The 15425-nt window shown below is 50.7% G+C and overlaps 3 protein-coding genes across 3 annotated transcripts; all 3 read left to right on the top strand.

Annotated features, from left to right (window-relative positions):
- Positions 1–1448: 1448 nt before the first annotated feature.
- NCU08048 (NAD dehydrogenase) lies at positions 1449–3159 on the top strand. The gene has a single exon (XM_957625.3). The coding sequence runs from the start codon at positions 1553–1555 to the stop codon at positions 2846–2848; it is 1296 nt and encodes a 431-aa protein (XP_962718.2). The 5' UTR covers positions 1449–1552; the 3' UTR covers positions 2849–3159.
- A 4643-nt stretch (positions 3160–7802) lies between these two features.
- NCU08047 (hypothetical protein) lies at positions 7803–11573 on the top strand. The gene has a single exon (XM_957624.2). The coding sequence runs from the start codon at positions 8585–8587 to the stop codon at positions 10937–10939; it is 2355 nt and encodes a 784-aa protein (XP_962717.1). The 5' UTR covers positions 7803–8584; the 3' UTR covers positions 10940–11573.
- A 243-nt stretch (positions 11574–11816) lies between these two features.
- Positions 11817–13971, top strand: NCU08046 (eukaryotic translation initiation factor 3). Its single transcript, XM_957623.3, has 4 exons — positions 11817–11912; positions 11969–12223; positions 12380–13028; positions 13233–13971. The coding sequence occupies exons 1-4, from the start codon at positions 11887–11889 to the stop codon at positions 13455–13457; spliced, it is 1155 nt and encodes a 384-aa protein (XP_962716.3). The 5' UTR covers positions 11817–11886; the 3' UTR covers positions 13458–13971.
- The last annotated feature ends 1454 nt before the right edge of the window (positions 13972–15425 follow it).

Here is a 15425-nt window from a genome sequence, read left to right as displayed (position 1 = left end):
CTCTCCCTTTTATACTCTCTACCGCTACCTAAATATAGTACCTATCTTTTTATATTTGATTAGTTTGTTAGTATATAATTTGCTATACTCTTTATTAATATTATTAAATCGATTTATTATTAGTTTTACATTCTTAAAATAACTATAAATCTATTGTACTTTATACCCTACATCCTACGTTAGTCGCTTAAGAAATATAATAAAATTATTGTTTAATATTTTATTACCGTCTTCGTTATAATATACCCTTTTAAACTATTATTTAAAGTTGCTAAAGTATACCTCAATAGGGTTGAATTCGGGAGAGTATAGCGGTAAATACTATAATAGAACCCCCTTCTAATTATACGCGTGTTGGAGTTCGGTATAGGGGTATTAATTAGTATTATTTATTATTAAAATATTATTACAACCGGGAAATAGATTTATTTTAGGGAGTAGGTATTTTACTATCCAGTCTTAAACCCCGGCTAAATCTATTATACCTCTAAATACCAATATATTAAATAGCCTATTTATTATAATAATTGGAAGGAAGTAATATTGTGTATTGCGTACGAACTTACTTAATACTATTCTAATAGCGTTGCGGGGTGTTTAATTAGTATAATAAATACTGTCCCTTTAGTTTATACTAGACTTATTATAGAATACGAATATTTTTATAATAAATAAAGAAATTTTTAATATTTATTCAATTATTAGTATAGGGGATTATTATAATACCTTTATATAAAATCGCTTCTTCTTCTACTTCTCTTATCGAAGGTGCTGCTATATAGTTTCGGTTGAAATATATACGTTATACTCGTTGGCTAAAAAGGTATAGATTTCGTTGAGGTATAAATTGGGTTTTAATACGAGGAGGTTTATAATTTCCTTTATAATATTAGTTATAGTTAATAAAATATAGGGAGTAATATAATATACGCTGTACCTTAAGCGCCTATATAGGAAGTTTTCTAATATTTTAGGAAGCTCGTAATAGTAAAAATACCTTACTAATATCTAATAGAATACGTTTATATTTTTATATACTCCTTATATTTATATTAATAGTTTTAGCGATATTATTAGGATACTTATTATTTATTAGTATTATTATTATTAATACTTTCTAGCGGGTATTAGGGAAGTGTACTATATCGATAACGGTTTAAAAGATAATGTAAATATTAAAATAGATAATTGTACGACGTAGAGTATTAAAATATCGACTTTTTGTACCAGTTTTGGCCAGATTTCGATGTTCAACGATTGAGTTGAGTTGTGTAAAGCGATGTTAAATGGCCAGATTTGTCAAATGCGGTGTGGTGTGTGTGCACGCACACACACCTCTTGCCAAGACTGCACAGGCGATTGAGTGTGGGAACGGATTCCCCACACTGTTGAACTTGCCCGGACAGACCCGACCTCCGATGGCGCCGCGGCAACCCGACTTCGGAGGACGGGATCATGCGCGCGACCGGCCGCAACTTGTCTCCGCAAAGGGCCCGTGACGCGCTGCAACAAGCCTACAATTAATCGTAACAGCTACCGGCAAAGTTTTACCATGACACTCATCCTTGCACCGAAAGGTCGACTCACAGCAGCGACAATACGGAATGTAGTTACGTCATCGGTTCTCCCAATAACACGGACTGGCCATCACCATGGCAGGCTCCGTCCTTTCTCCCACACCTCCGCCTCGCACGCCGACTTCACCCACGCCGTGATAGGCGGCGGCGTAGTCGGCCTCGCCATCGCGCAGCAACTAGCCCGGCGCTCTTCCTCCCCTTCCACCCTCCTTTTGGAGCGTCACTCCGCCGTCGGCACCGAGACCTCCTCGCGCAACAGCGAAGTCATCCACGCCGGTATCTACTACGGCGCTGGCACTCTCAAGACGGAGCTTTGCATCCGGGGCAAGAATTTGCTGTACGAGCTCTGCGAGAAGCACGCGGTTCCCCACAAGCGTGTGGGCAAATGGATCGTCGCGCAGAATCAGGCCCAACGCGAGGCGCTGCAGCGCATCCATGACTTCTGCGTCAACGAAATCAACGTGCCCGTGCGCTGGGTGTCGCGTGAGGAAGCGCAACGTCGTGAGCCGGCAGTGCGCGCCGAAGCTGGGATCTTGGAGTCTCCGACGACGGGCATTGTGGATTCCCACTCGCTGATGGTCTGTCTCCAGGGCCGCTTCGAAGAAGCAGGCGGGACGGTGGCGCTCGCCAGCGCCGTCACGGCCATTCGGCCCGTTGGCGGTGCCAATGCTAACGGAAAGGAGGGCTGGGAACTCACAGTCCGCGACACCACCACCGGCGAATCATCCACCATTACCACCTCAACGATCATCAACTCCGCCGGCCTCGGCGCCGTCGACGTCCACAACATGATTGTCCCGCCCTCACAACACAAACAAATGTTCTACGCAAAAGGAAACTACTTCTCCTACACCTCCTCCTCTCCCAAAGTCTCAACCCTCATCTACCCTGCTCCAGAACCCGGCGCGGGCGGGCTGGGCACGCACCTCACCCTCGACCTGGCGGGCAGGATCAAGTTCGGCCCGGATGTGGAATGGGTCGATTCCCCCGACGATTTGGCTGTAAACTCGGCGAGGTTGCCGGAGGCGATCGAAGCAGTTAAGAAGTACCTGCCGGACTTGGATGATACCCAGTTACAGCCAGATTATGCGGGCATCAGGCCGAAGCTGGGGAAGGCGGGGGCGGTGGCGCAGGGGAAGGGATTTGTAGACTTTGTGATTAGGAGGGAAGAGGGGTATGAGGGGTGGGTGAACTTGTTGAATATTGAGAGTCCGGGGTTGACGAGCTCGTTGGCTATTGCGGAGAAGGTGGAGGGGTTGTTGTACGGATGAGTTTGGGGAGTTGGGTAAGTGAGTTCAACCGTGTTATGTGACGGTCAGGAAGTGAGGACGAACCAGGCGTCCATCTCTCCTCATTGGATCCACGACAGTATCATCTCGCCGCTTGGATTGCGTGAGCTCTTCCGACAATGTGTCTTGCTCCCCTTCCAATTCGCCGAGGTCTCTTATATTCAAAGTACATATACTTTTTCGACATCCCAATTATCATATCAGCGTGAATCCTTCAGCATAAACATCTCACGAAGTTTTCAGCTACTTTTAACCTCATGAAATGCATGGTCACGTATGTAACATACCCCGCGAGCGAGCTTGTCCACTACACTACATGCTTCCTGATTACTCAATTTTCAACGGGGATGTTCTCCTTGTATAGATCAGGCAGAACAGCGAACCAGATAAATCGACTGTGTACCATAGCCAACCGGCGGTGTAGGGCTATACAAATTGATAGCCAAGCTCAAGCTAAGACCCTGAAGCTTAGTATGTATCAACTTTACGCGCTGGCAACTGCCATCGAATCCTTACTCAACGTGGTTATTCCGAACAATGACAACAAAAAGGTCAGAATAACCCTTTATCTAACGTGCTTAGTTGTCACTCCATTGGGAATGGACGGGGGTTTATTGATCTTGGAGCTCAACTATACATCTATCTATACATCTATCTTTGTGTGAGTGTGAAGTGAGCTTCAAAACGAGCCGTTTCCTACTTTGGCGTCGAATGCTCTGTTTCCGCTTTGGTCTTCCGCTTCCTTTAGTCCTTTATCTTAGTATCGCCGCGGTCATCCTCTTCTTCTTGAGAAGTACCTTTGGGGACGCCTCACTTCATGACAAAGGTCATAGCCTGGCCATTGAGCCGCCGGGGAATTCATGTCACTTTCATGGCCAGGCGGCCCCCACGCCGCTGGTTTATCCAGGCACACACAGTCGATATATCCGGCTCACAGGAGAGCCTTCCCGTACTGGCATGTTTCGTACGTAGCTTCTTATCAAGCCCTACTTTTTGAATATTTTTGTCTTTGATCGAACAGAATCACTCTCGGACATATTTCAATCCGGACTTCAAATTTAATGTGAACCGATGTGTGAACACACCCGACTCTGATGCACCCGGCCGATCCCCCGGACCCTTGGCTCGCCCCGATCCCTCCGATAGAGACTATCAATGCCAAGGCCATATCGGATGGGTTTCGGAGCTTTGCACCGGAACCTCCACTTTCAACGTTCTAGGTCGAAGAGCGCAGCAGAGACTACGGTTTCCTGCCTCACTCATGCGTGCGAAAGGCCATGCATGTTCCTTCGCTGTTGAATACAAAAGAACAAACCTTTTTGTGAGTTTCTCTATTTCGTTCCTCAAAGTGCACCCGTTGCTTATGCCGTGGCTGTGGTGACCTGTGGCTGGCTACCTGTGTGGCCCTGTGGACCCGAACGTGGCCCACTCCCGCCGGCACACGTGTAGCTGATGCTGATCATCGTCGCCAGCACCACGCTAGGAGATATGTACCGACGGAAAATTCCAAGGGCCCACGGGCCCCAAGAGACCCCAACGGATGAAGCTGAGCTGGAGCTAGAGCTGGGAAGGGGGTTGAAAGTCATCAAACCTGACTAGTATGGATCTGTAGTAGTACGGCGTAAATAAGTGTGAAAAGTGGTGCTGAGGGCGGATGAAAGCTCGTGCCTGTGTAAGGTAGTCATAAGGTGGGAATCAGATCACGCCCTCTCTCTCTCTCTCTCTTCGTCTCCGAAATTGCGTGTGATGGTTTTCTTCAGGGCTTGCGAGCGTGTCGGTCAGGTACATAAGGTACCGTCCCAATGGCACGGAACAGGTAATCATCAAATATGTATAGCCTTTCCCACCTCGAGGCGCCGAGGAGTCTGACGGGAGAGATTGTGTATGACATAGGGTACTGGGGGATGGGGGGATGGGAGGACAAACCCCTCATTTATGGTGATACATATTTCGGCCGTCATGCTCCCTTCTCTGCATTGCAGCTGGCTTGGGTGAGTCGAAATTCTGGTAGGTCATCTTGACAAAACAGAGCGGAGTCATCGAATCGACGGGAGGTGCTGAGGGTTACCCGGAAACGGGAAGAACGCGCTAATGCAGGAACAGCGAGTTACGAGATGTGAAGAGGGGTGGCATCCCCAACGTGATGAAATGCCCAGTGTGTCCGTTGATGGTGCTGGTGGTATATTGATGGAATGTTGGTGTTGGCGATACTTGAAGATTCTAGCATTCCTGAAACTCTGTGAATGATGATTTTGGAAGTCTGGAAACTCACCAACTACCTCTACGTGGGGTGTTCAGAGTGGCATTCGGCCAACTAGGAGATCTCTCTACCTGCGAAGCTCCCACCCGACCAGAGCTGCAGCCATCCGATGGAAAGCAGCAGAGAAGTTTCAACCAAGTGGGGAGAAGCCATGCCGTTATACATGATTTGCCCGCCCTGAACGCCTCCGTCGGCTTGCCACGAGGAGACGGCCCCTGCTTGGCTTGGGAGGAACTGCTATTTTCATCGCCTTTACGGACGTACTGCGTGCGCACGAAAACTTGGTTGTCTCACAAGCTGATGTGCATGCAGCAGATGTTGGAAGGGTCGTGGCATCATCTGTGTAACTCGGGGGAAGTTGGTGGTCGAACCATGATGCGCCAAAGAAACGTGGAATGACTGTGTTTTCTCAGTTTGGTGGTACAGCGTTCAATAATCGGAAATTTTTGTCTTGCAACTGGGAAGATGCTTGTGTTGGCAAGATGATGCGTTGGTGGACCGGTGGTTTGGAGTTGGTGATGGTTGGTCTGGATGCGACTGCCATCACCAACGGCCCCCTTTTCACTTTCAGCAGCAGCTGTTCATCCGAACAATGTAGCGGATAGTTCAGTTGGTGTCTATTTTGCGTATTGTTCCATGCTTTTTGCAAACATGGCGAACGGCATTGTCAATCTCTGATCACCTCAGCCGATATTCTGCATTGTGTTGAGGTGAAGATTAATGTTTGCTTGCGTAATGAGCGGCTTTAGTGGTGGTGAAATTGGTTGCGCAGAGGTTTTCGTTATTCGAGCCAGGGCTGGAGGTGAAGATTTTTGGAGATGGAAAGGGTGCCGTCGCAAGCCCTAACCTCACTAAGACGTGGTTACCCGACACTCGTGTTTCCATCAGACGCAACATGTTTTCTTTGTGCAATGACGGTGGTGATGATGGGGAGTGGGGGCGACACGTTGAGAGCAGATGAGAACGTGAGGTGGACATGGGGGCAGCGGGAGGGCAGGAAATGAAATTTAATCTGGTGAACGACGTGCCCAGAAAACAGGCTGGGGCTGTTACTCGGCGGTTGCCGAGCTGCCGTTTTTTGCTTCTTCGACCGACTGACACATCAAACATGTCAAGTCGGTGGGGTATAGTGTACGTGTACGGAGCAGTAGATCTTCATCACCAGGGGGCCAGATCTGATGCCCAACGTGGTGTTTTGAGCATGCCCAGAAGGTATTCAGAATGGGTTCGATTCACTTCAGGTGTCCAACTTGCAACTTTGGAGGACGATGATCGATATCATGATGATCCGTAGGGCGAGACCTCAGCTGGGCCCCGCGCGAAACAGCAAGTTATGTAGAGGTACTATGTACTTGTATACTACAACACTAGAACTGGCAGAATAATTGCAGGCGCGCACGCACACCGGCAACTTCCATATTGGGTGTCGTGGATTTACGCTGTCAAAAAATCGTGAATCCACTTGAATGCCACCTTTGCACGCACTCGCGCTCGCTGAGTGTCAGGGGCTTCCTCGCTCCTGCCCTTGTCCACCAGTGGTTTCAGCTCCACTTTGAACAATGCTATTCCTCTTTCCATTTCCCAAAACCGAAGACGTTTTGGCAATGGAACCGTGTGGTTATGGTTTACGACTTCCTCGTTGCTTCTCTTCTGCAAGCCGAGGCTTTGATTGGCCTGCATTATGAGAATATGTCAGCCGTGAAAATTCTTCACGCTGCCTGACGTTGTGTACGTAGTATGCAATATTACACCTGGGCTATCATGTTTTGGTTCCGGGGTAAAGGGTGCGCAAAGTTAGGTATGTACGTACTGACCTCTATGTATGCCGGTCCTTGAGGTCGGGATGAGTTGCGAACGGTCCTTCCACTTTGCACCCTGTCAATCCTGTCATCTCAACGCCTAACGGCCCGTGCTGTTAGCGCGCTGAAATTAGACACACAACTACGCTTCCAATGCCCCAAGCCAGATGGGAGGACAGCAGCTCACAAGACAAAGCTGTACAGAGACAGTGACAGTGACAGAGACAGAAACAGAGACAAAGACAGAGACAAGAGAGCGCCTACCTACCGTTCATTGTCTGTACCAGAGCACTGTGTGTCTGAGGAACTCGTCCGGCCAGGGTAGCTGTTGGCTGGGCAGAACTCCCGAGATGGAGGTCACGATCACGACGGGACCCCTGGCCCGCATTTCAGCCTACCAAATGCGCCAATCCCCGGGCTGCATGTCTGGGACGGAAGTGAAATGTCGAGTCGTTCTGTGTCGTTCGCATTGTTGCACATGGCGGGAATGGACCCCCAGGCCATTAGTGTGGAATTTGGAACCCATCCAACACCCCAGGCGGAAAAGCCATTGGACTGTCTGCATGTGTAAAAAAGGTAACCTGAGGTACTTGGAGGTAATTAGCTTATACCCGAAACGCCCTGGAATAGCAGCACTACCAGTCAGTCCCTGTGGTTTTCCCTGTGGTCCCAGGAGGAATCTTTCAATTAATATACTGAACGGCGGAACGGCCGTCTGAGGCGCGAATCCTCGTTGATCTCACGCGCCCACGTTCCGAACTGGGATTCACTTCAGGCCCTCACGAGCCCCGAGCTGGTCGTTCCGATCTCCCTGATGTATAATTTGGCTGTTTGAGCCCGTCCTGTCAAATACAATTTCCGTCAATTTGTCCGTCCTGTCCAGTCTTGACTCTCGCTTCTACAGTCCCTAATGCTGCAAAGGGCATGATTGCCGGGGAACACGCTTGTCGCCAGCTCTACTTGCCTGCTAACTGGTACCGTACCGAGCGTACTTGCTCTTTCTATTTTTTTTATCTTTTTTCCTTTTTATTTTGCTTTTGTTCCATGAGGCTATCGCTCCTCCCTGGAAGACGATCCATCCAGACACAAAAGTCCCGCCCCATTTCGGCCCATAGACACCCATCGAACTACACTTACAAACCAAAACTTTTCCCACTTAATTTCTAGTCTTGGCTTTCCGCTTTTAGGATTGGGAAATCTTCTCGCGCCTGGATTTGACGCCCCGGATTTCCACTGCCCGTCCAGGTTCTCATTGTCGTATCCAGCACATCTCCATGTTTATTATTACTACCACGGCTGCATACCCTCTTTGAAATCTGACCGATCCCAGTCCCCCGTCATTCGTTCTCCGACCCGACCTTTTGGTTCTCCCATTTACACACCCAACCGCACAGCAATTTGCACTCGTTTTATTTTTTTCTCTCCAAGCAACAGAGAAAAGAATTCAACAACCATCGACTCCCATTGCCCTGCATGGGTATATGCAACCCGCATTCTCTTCGTTTCCAACTACCACCATCACATCACCGCAGCGCCAGAGTACTGTCTCTTGTGTGGCGGTGAGTACCCAAACCAGGAACTTTTGCGCCCTGATCGACACCGCATACCGAACCACATATCCAGGACTTGACACCGCCAGGGTTGGCTCCCTCCGAAGCAATGTCTGAGCCACATCATTATCATCATCATGACCAAGGGGAGGAATTCGAAGGGGCACCCTCGCGACAGGAGGCGGGCAGGTTAAATAAGAGGGACTCGAAGCTTGCGTTGAGGAACTTGTTTCACAGAAACAGATCAGCTACCGAAGCCGAACGAATGTCGACTGTCGCTCCCAGAGATACACCAACGAGGTCCGGAGGTCTGCGCGCCTCCATCGCCAGTGTTAGCCACTGGCCCTATGGACTGCATAACGATAATGGCCAAGCCCAGCGGTCCGACGTGACGTTATCCGGGTCCGCGGCCGGATCTCCTCTCGCATCTACCTTCCCGGCCCAAACTTTGAAACACAAGAAATCAGCAAGTGCAGTGCGTGGGCACGCATCGCCTAGAGCATCAAGGGGATCCCTGGCTGCCTGGGATCCACCAACCCTTTGCCAAGTTTATCCCCAAGCCATCAAGCAAGCCCGTCTTCCTGCCTGTACCGCTTCAGCTGAGGCTATACTCAGGCTGCATCAACACAAGGGCATCTTCTCGATTAGCGACGCTTTTGGATCAAGCTCAACAACAGCTGCAGATGGGGCAACTCCGTCGACAGCAGGAGCTGACAGGTCCGAGAGAGGGAAGAGGAAGCACCGCCGCAATACCTCTGGATCGGTTGCCCTCAAGTTAGACTGGACGACCAAGTTTTTCGTGCTTATTTCGGGATACTTGCTCCAATACACTGGGGATGGGCCCTTGGACCGTCTGCCGGAGAAGATCTTGCCGCTCGGAAAGGACTCAGCTGCCTTTGTAAGCGATGTTATTCCAGGACGTCACTGGGTATTGCAGATAACCGCCACAGCCGATTCGGACTATGCCGCCCCAGCATCTCACGCCAGCTCATTGCTTTCCCGGCTGCCTTTTCGAGGTGACAAAAGGCAGGCCTCCAACCTTTTGATGGTATTCGAGAACGCGCCCGATATGGAGAGTTGGTTGGCCACGCTTAGACGCGAAATCGAAGGCCTCGGAGGAAAGAAGAAGGTCTCGGAGACAGGAAACACACATTTCGACAATGAGGCTTCAGAGCTTCGAAGCCAGACGAGCCAAAGAACTTTGGTAGTTGATGATTACGTCGGGACCATGTCTGGTGATGCGTGGGACGGACGCCAGAGCACCTCCAATCTGGATATTAATATGGACTTCACTGAACGAGGTCAGTCCTTTGACGAGGCTGCGTCCACCGCTAGCGTAATCTCTCATGATGGTAGACAGCTAGACGGACTTAGGGACAGTACTCAGCGGTTTTCATATCTGTCGTCCGGGCAGCGTACAGCCCTCACGTCAGCTGGGTCATCACCAGCATGTTCGCCTATTCACGACTCTTTTGCAAACCTTCAGGACTCCATTCCAGAGCTCACCGCCCTTGATGACCAACCCCGACCGCGACCAAGACCGAATGCAGCAGCGATCAGTGACAGAAGACAGTCTCTGCAGACGTCGAATCATCTCCTCGAAATGCGTCTCGCCGCCTCTCATCCCCTCTCGAGTTTGAGCACGTGGAATTTCGATCCCAGCAGCCCTTCGAGCTCTAGCAAACGATCCAGCCAGCGTTATTCGCTCACTAGGTCAACAAAATCCCTCCCGGAAGAGGAAGTTGAACCATCTTCTCCACCTCCTCCGCTACCTTGTCAGATGCGCGGCGGTTCACGGAGACCCCCGCCCTCGGCTCTGTGCCTCAACTCACGCCCGCTCTCTTTTGTGGTGGATCAACCGTCGCCTGAATCGCCGTCGCTTGATAGGAAAGGTGTTTCAATCGAAGTAGCTGATGAGACAGCACCGGAACCGGAGTCCCTTTTCTCGTCTTGGGGATTGCCGGACGCAACCAAGCAACGTTGTGACAGCGGCGAGGACTGGGAGAATCTCTCTCCCACACAACCTGTCACACATGGTAGCCCTGAAAAGAGGTCAGGCTATGCTCCTCCATCATCAGTGGCTTTCCAAGACATGCTCAGATCCACTCCGTCCGTCGGCGATTACCCAGGTAGCCCATCGAAGCGCGCCGATAGAAGATTTAGTCTGCAGTCTCAGCTGTCAGAAAGGTCAAGCGAACCTGATCGCAGTTTCCTTGATCTGAGTGACCTCGGTGACGATCTCGGCGACCTTCCCCAGATATCTTCAACTTCACTTTCGAAGCAGGGCTCGAGACCCGCGCCCCATTTTAGGTCTTTGTCGGTTGCCAACGGCGGCTTGGGTTCGCGACGGAATAAGACACAGCTGGCGGAAGGTCCCCCACCTGCTCCCCCGCCGAATCGTGCCCTTCCTCCAATCCCGAGAAAATCGTCACTTCAAGTCTGTCACTCAGCATATTCACCTTGAGCTGTGATTTGCATTTACTCGTATCTGGCGCCATACCATCATTCAACGCATCGCCATTTCTGGACGTCTAGGAAGCACGACCACTGAAGTTTCCGAGTATCTGTCAGCGACAATACTTGCAGAGCAAAGGGCGCCTGGGGATTCAACTGATAGAGATAAACCGCCATCGAACCGCTGATTGACTCCGTCACCATTTCCTTTGTCTCTCTTTTTTCAAGGTCGGGTTCAGTCGAAAAACAAGATACCGGTTAGATGGATGGAATAAGGATGCAGGAAGCAAGATACTGGATACCCAGGTGATGAGGGTACATTTATACCACCGGCGACATCCGGAACGTAACGTGTGAACGATCTCCTTTGTCAGGTCGATTTGGTGCGGGATTTGTCTTTTTTTGCCATATACCTTGTATTATGTAATGTTGGGGTACCTACTGTGTATGTAGGTGATTAATTGAGGAGGTGAGTGTGGTGGGCATGAAGGGCGGGGTGGTTTTCGATTCTCAATCGGAGGAGGGGGGTCACAGAGTCAGAAGAAAGCTGGTGCCCGGCAGGCTCCGTGGCCAACTTAGATAGCAGTGAGTTTAGAGCATCAGATATGGATGCTTGGAGAAATCTGAATCGAGTTCAAACTCTCAAACTTTAACCTCGGTGCCAGCCATCAACTTGCAAACAAAGGTACCTACTATGTACAACACGTCCTGGTGTCGAGAGAGTTGAGCTAGCTCCATGTTGCGGCGCCGCGCCCTGCCCCTGGTAGGCCTGGAGGAGCAACGTTCGGGTTAGGGTTGTGATGCCTGTGATGCCCCCACTAATGGATGCGAAGTGGAAGCAACCCAAAGCGGATAATGAAAGAAGGGGCAAAACACCTCAACGTATACGTCTGGATGCGACCAGTCCTGCTTTGTCAAAGAACGAAGCTTCGTTTGTAGGGAGCCGTATTGGCTGTCATGTGCGAATCTGCTGCCTTGATATTGTACGTAGGATAGAGCACCGTTAGCTGCCAAACAGGGCTGATTTCCTGAGTGAAAGCCGAGTCAGCAAGACAATTTTTGCCCCACACTCAAATATCCAAAAATTCCCACCTCCAAAAAATGGGGGGGAAAACTGCCCTGGCTTTTCAAACTTGAGCCCCACCAAAAATCGCCGCCAAACCAGCGCAACGTCAACCCATCGCGACGACAACCCACGGCCATTTCAGTCATCCACCGCACCCATCACCAGACGAGCCGAACCTGCGGAATCAAAACAACCACATACTGTCAAGATGGCTGCCGTTCAACAGAAGTCAGTACTCCTCCGCTTGCCTCGACAGCAAACGCCCGTCTGCATCCACGCCCCCGATTCCCCCGATTGCCATTTTTCCGGCGTGCTTCACAACCCAACACGTATGCATTTGATTTCTCGGAGAGTAAGAGTCTAACATAGTTCGCGACCATTCAGGCACGACTGGGCCGACGATGACGAGCTCGAGGAGACCTCCACCGAACTCCCGCCCCCTCAGAAGATCACCAACAAGGATGGCAGCACGACCATCATCGAGTACCGCCTGAACGACAACGGCCAGAAGGTCAAGACCACACGACGCATCCGCTACATCACCCACCGTGAGGTCGTCAACCCCCGCGTCGCTGAGCGCAAGTCGTGGACCAAGTTCGGCCTTAGCGTCAAGGACGGCGCCGGCCCGGCCCCCGACACCACCTCGGTCGGCGAGAACATCATCTTCAAGCCTTCCTTCAACTGGCGCCAGGAAGCCAAGGATGAGAGCAAGGACCCCAACGCCCAGGCCATGAAGGACAAGTTGAAGGACAAGAAGGTCAAGTGCCGTATTTGCAACGGCGAGCATTTCACCGCCCGCTGTCCCTACAAGGACACCATGGCCCCCATCGGCGAGGCCGGCGCTGCCGCCGACGTCGCCGCCAGTGCTGCTGACGAGGCTGCTGCCGCTTCCCAGGGTGCGGCGGGCGCGGGCAAGAAGGGCTCGTACGTGCCACCTGCGCTGCGTGGTGCCGGTGGGGCCGCGGCTGCTGGAGAGAGGATGGGCGGCAAGTACGGCGAGCGCGACGATCTCGCCACTCTCAGAGTTACCAACGTACGTTTGCCCCTAGTGTCCCCCAAAAGGACGCGGAGGAGGAGGAGGAGGAGGAGGTGGTGGTGGTGGTGGAGAAGAAGAAGAAGCAGAAGGAAAAGGGAAAGAGGGAGTAGGCGACAGACTTGCAAAAGCTGCTCTGTTCTGCTCCTAAAGAGGGGTTATTATGACGGGACTGATTCGTGCTAACATGTTTTCTACGCTTAGGTCTCCGAGATGGCCGAGGAACAAGAGCTTCGCGATATGTTCGAGCGGTTCGGTCGCGTCACTCGTGTCTTCCTTGCCAAGGATCGCGATACGGGTCTTGCCAAGGGCTTCGCCTTCATCAGTTTCGCTGATCGCAGCGACGCTGTCAAGGCTTGCGCCAAGATGGACGGTTTCGGTTTCAGACATTTGATCCTTAGGGTTGAGTTCGCGAAGAAGGCTGCGTAAACTTAATGGGTCTTCTAGACGGACGAGGAGGCGGAGGAGAGGGAGGAAGGGGTTAGAGGAATGATGGAAGAAGCAGCGATGTTTTGGTCCCTAATGCGGTCTGCACAAGGAAGTGCGTCATCAAAATGGGAAAGGACTCTTTGATACTACTATTACTTGATCTGGTTCCTGTCTCTTCTTGCTGTGGGGGTTCATACTAATGGGGAACAAGCGGCAAAATTTGTCATGATCGAGAGATTTCTTCCGCCTTTTAAGCATATCGGGCCAGGGTGGCCAGGTGGTTATAGTTGACTTTTGTTACATGGATGACGGGCTAACTCCAGGTTGAACAAGATCGGTGTAATAGACTGGCAACATGCCCGGACTACAGGAGCCCAAAACGCACCGAAGCTCTTCAGAATACAGTGTGGTCTTCTTGTCGATTCAGGGCGCATGCCAGTGTTTAAAACAGCTGACAGCCTCTCTGAACTCTTGAATTATTATCAGTGCATTTATCTATCCCGCTGAACGTCCCTGGCATCAAACATTATATTACTTGGTGACAGAATCTGTTATGATGTCCTATCATCAACTCAACCGACCAATCGCAAAGACCGTAAGTTCCTGAGCTCTCTCAAAGCAGCCGGCACGTCCCTTCATCCTCTTCATCTTCCTGTCTCATTCATCTCATCACCGTAAAAGTCGTTCATCCCTCCGCCCTGCCCTCATAAATCATGAAGTCTTGGAAGATGTCGACAAAGAAAAATGGCTGGTTGCCTATAAGAGAAATAAGAAACAAATATCACTCGAGAATGAAATGAAAAAAAAAAAAAAGGGGGGGGGGGGGGGACATTCGGCGCAAAGAAACCTCAGCAACAACACCATGAACACACAAGAACAATAGCCTCCCGCCCATCATAACCCCTACACCTTCTCATCCCTAGACCTTCTTGCCTTTCCCCTCCTCCTCCTCCTTCGGTCATGATCACTCTCTCCATCAGTATCATTCCCTTCCTGCCTTTCCTTCTCCTCCTCATCGTCATTCTCGCTTCCATTCACCTCTTTCAGGCATGTTCCACCCTCCTCTTCCTCCCTTTCCCTAACCCCCCATACCTTTCTCCTCCCTCCGCCTTTTTTCCTCTTCCCAATCCCCCGTCTTTCCTCCGACTCCTCTCATCATGTATACGGCACTCTTCTAACCCACCCCTAGCTCAGCTCCACCGCCAACCTTAAGTGGCTCCGCGCCTGCTTGAAATGAGCGGCTGCTTTCGACTCTGTTGGTGCGCGCTAGGGTCGTCCGCTTGCGTGAGGTATAGCAACGTTCGGCGCGTTGGAGCTGGAGCTGGAGGGATCACTTAGATGGGAGAGCATCATGATGGACAAGGACACTGCGAGAGAGAGAGAGGGGAGTGGAAAGTTCAAGAGTTAGAAAAAACCACCCAACTGAGTGTATATATACTTGAATGTGTAGTGAGGTTGTTGGTTCGATACTACCTGGACGATTCTGAATTCATGCGATGTCTTGGCGTACTGGTCCCCTTTGGCGCAGAGTGACTGTTGTCACACTCTGAAGGCCGTTAATTGAAGTCTATCGATTGATAGGCGGTGGGCATGAACACCCAATCAAATTCTATATCTGCATGTGGTTGTGGTGGTCAAAGCATCATGTCGACTGGTTCCCTCGATCCGTTCCAGAAGACGACGCGTTCTTGCCATGAAATCGAGGATCGCCAGGCACCATGCATCACCATTGGCCCCCTTGCGCAAACAGCTTCGGTCGGGTCCCAAGGCCGTAGTGCAGAGAGAAATGGATGGGAAAGGATCTGTGATGAAAATACTTCAACTAAAGATGTCGGCGATGTCTGCCGATGGCAGACTGACGTAGTGTAGTCCTCCCCCGGTTGTTTCGAAAGTTGTTGAGGTGGAACCTGAATGTGAAGACTAGGTGAAGAGAGGGTGGAGGGGCATACATGCTACACTACACTGTAA

This window comes from Neurospora crassa, linkage group IV (assembly GCF_000182925.2).
Source record: "Neurospora crassa OR74A linkage group IV, whole genome shotgun sequence".
In the NCBI taxonomy this organism is placed as follows: Eukaryota; Fungi; Ascomycota; class Sordariomycetes; order Sordariales; family Sordariaceae; genus Neurospora; species Neurospora crassa.
This window is presented reverse-complemented; position numbering and strand designations above follow the sequence as displayed.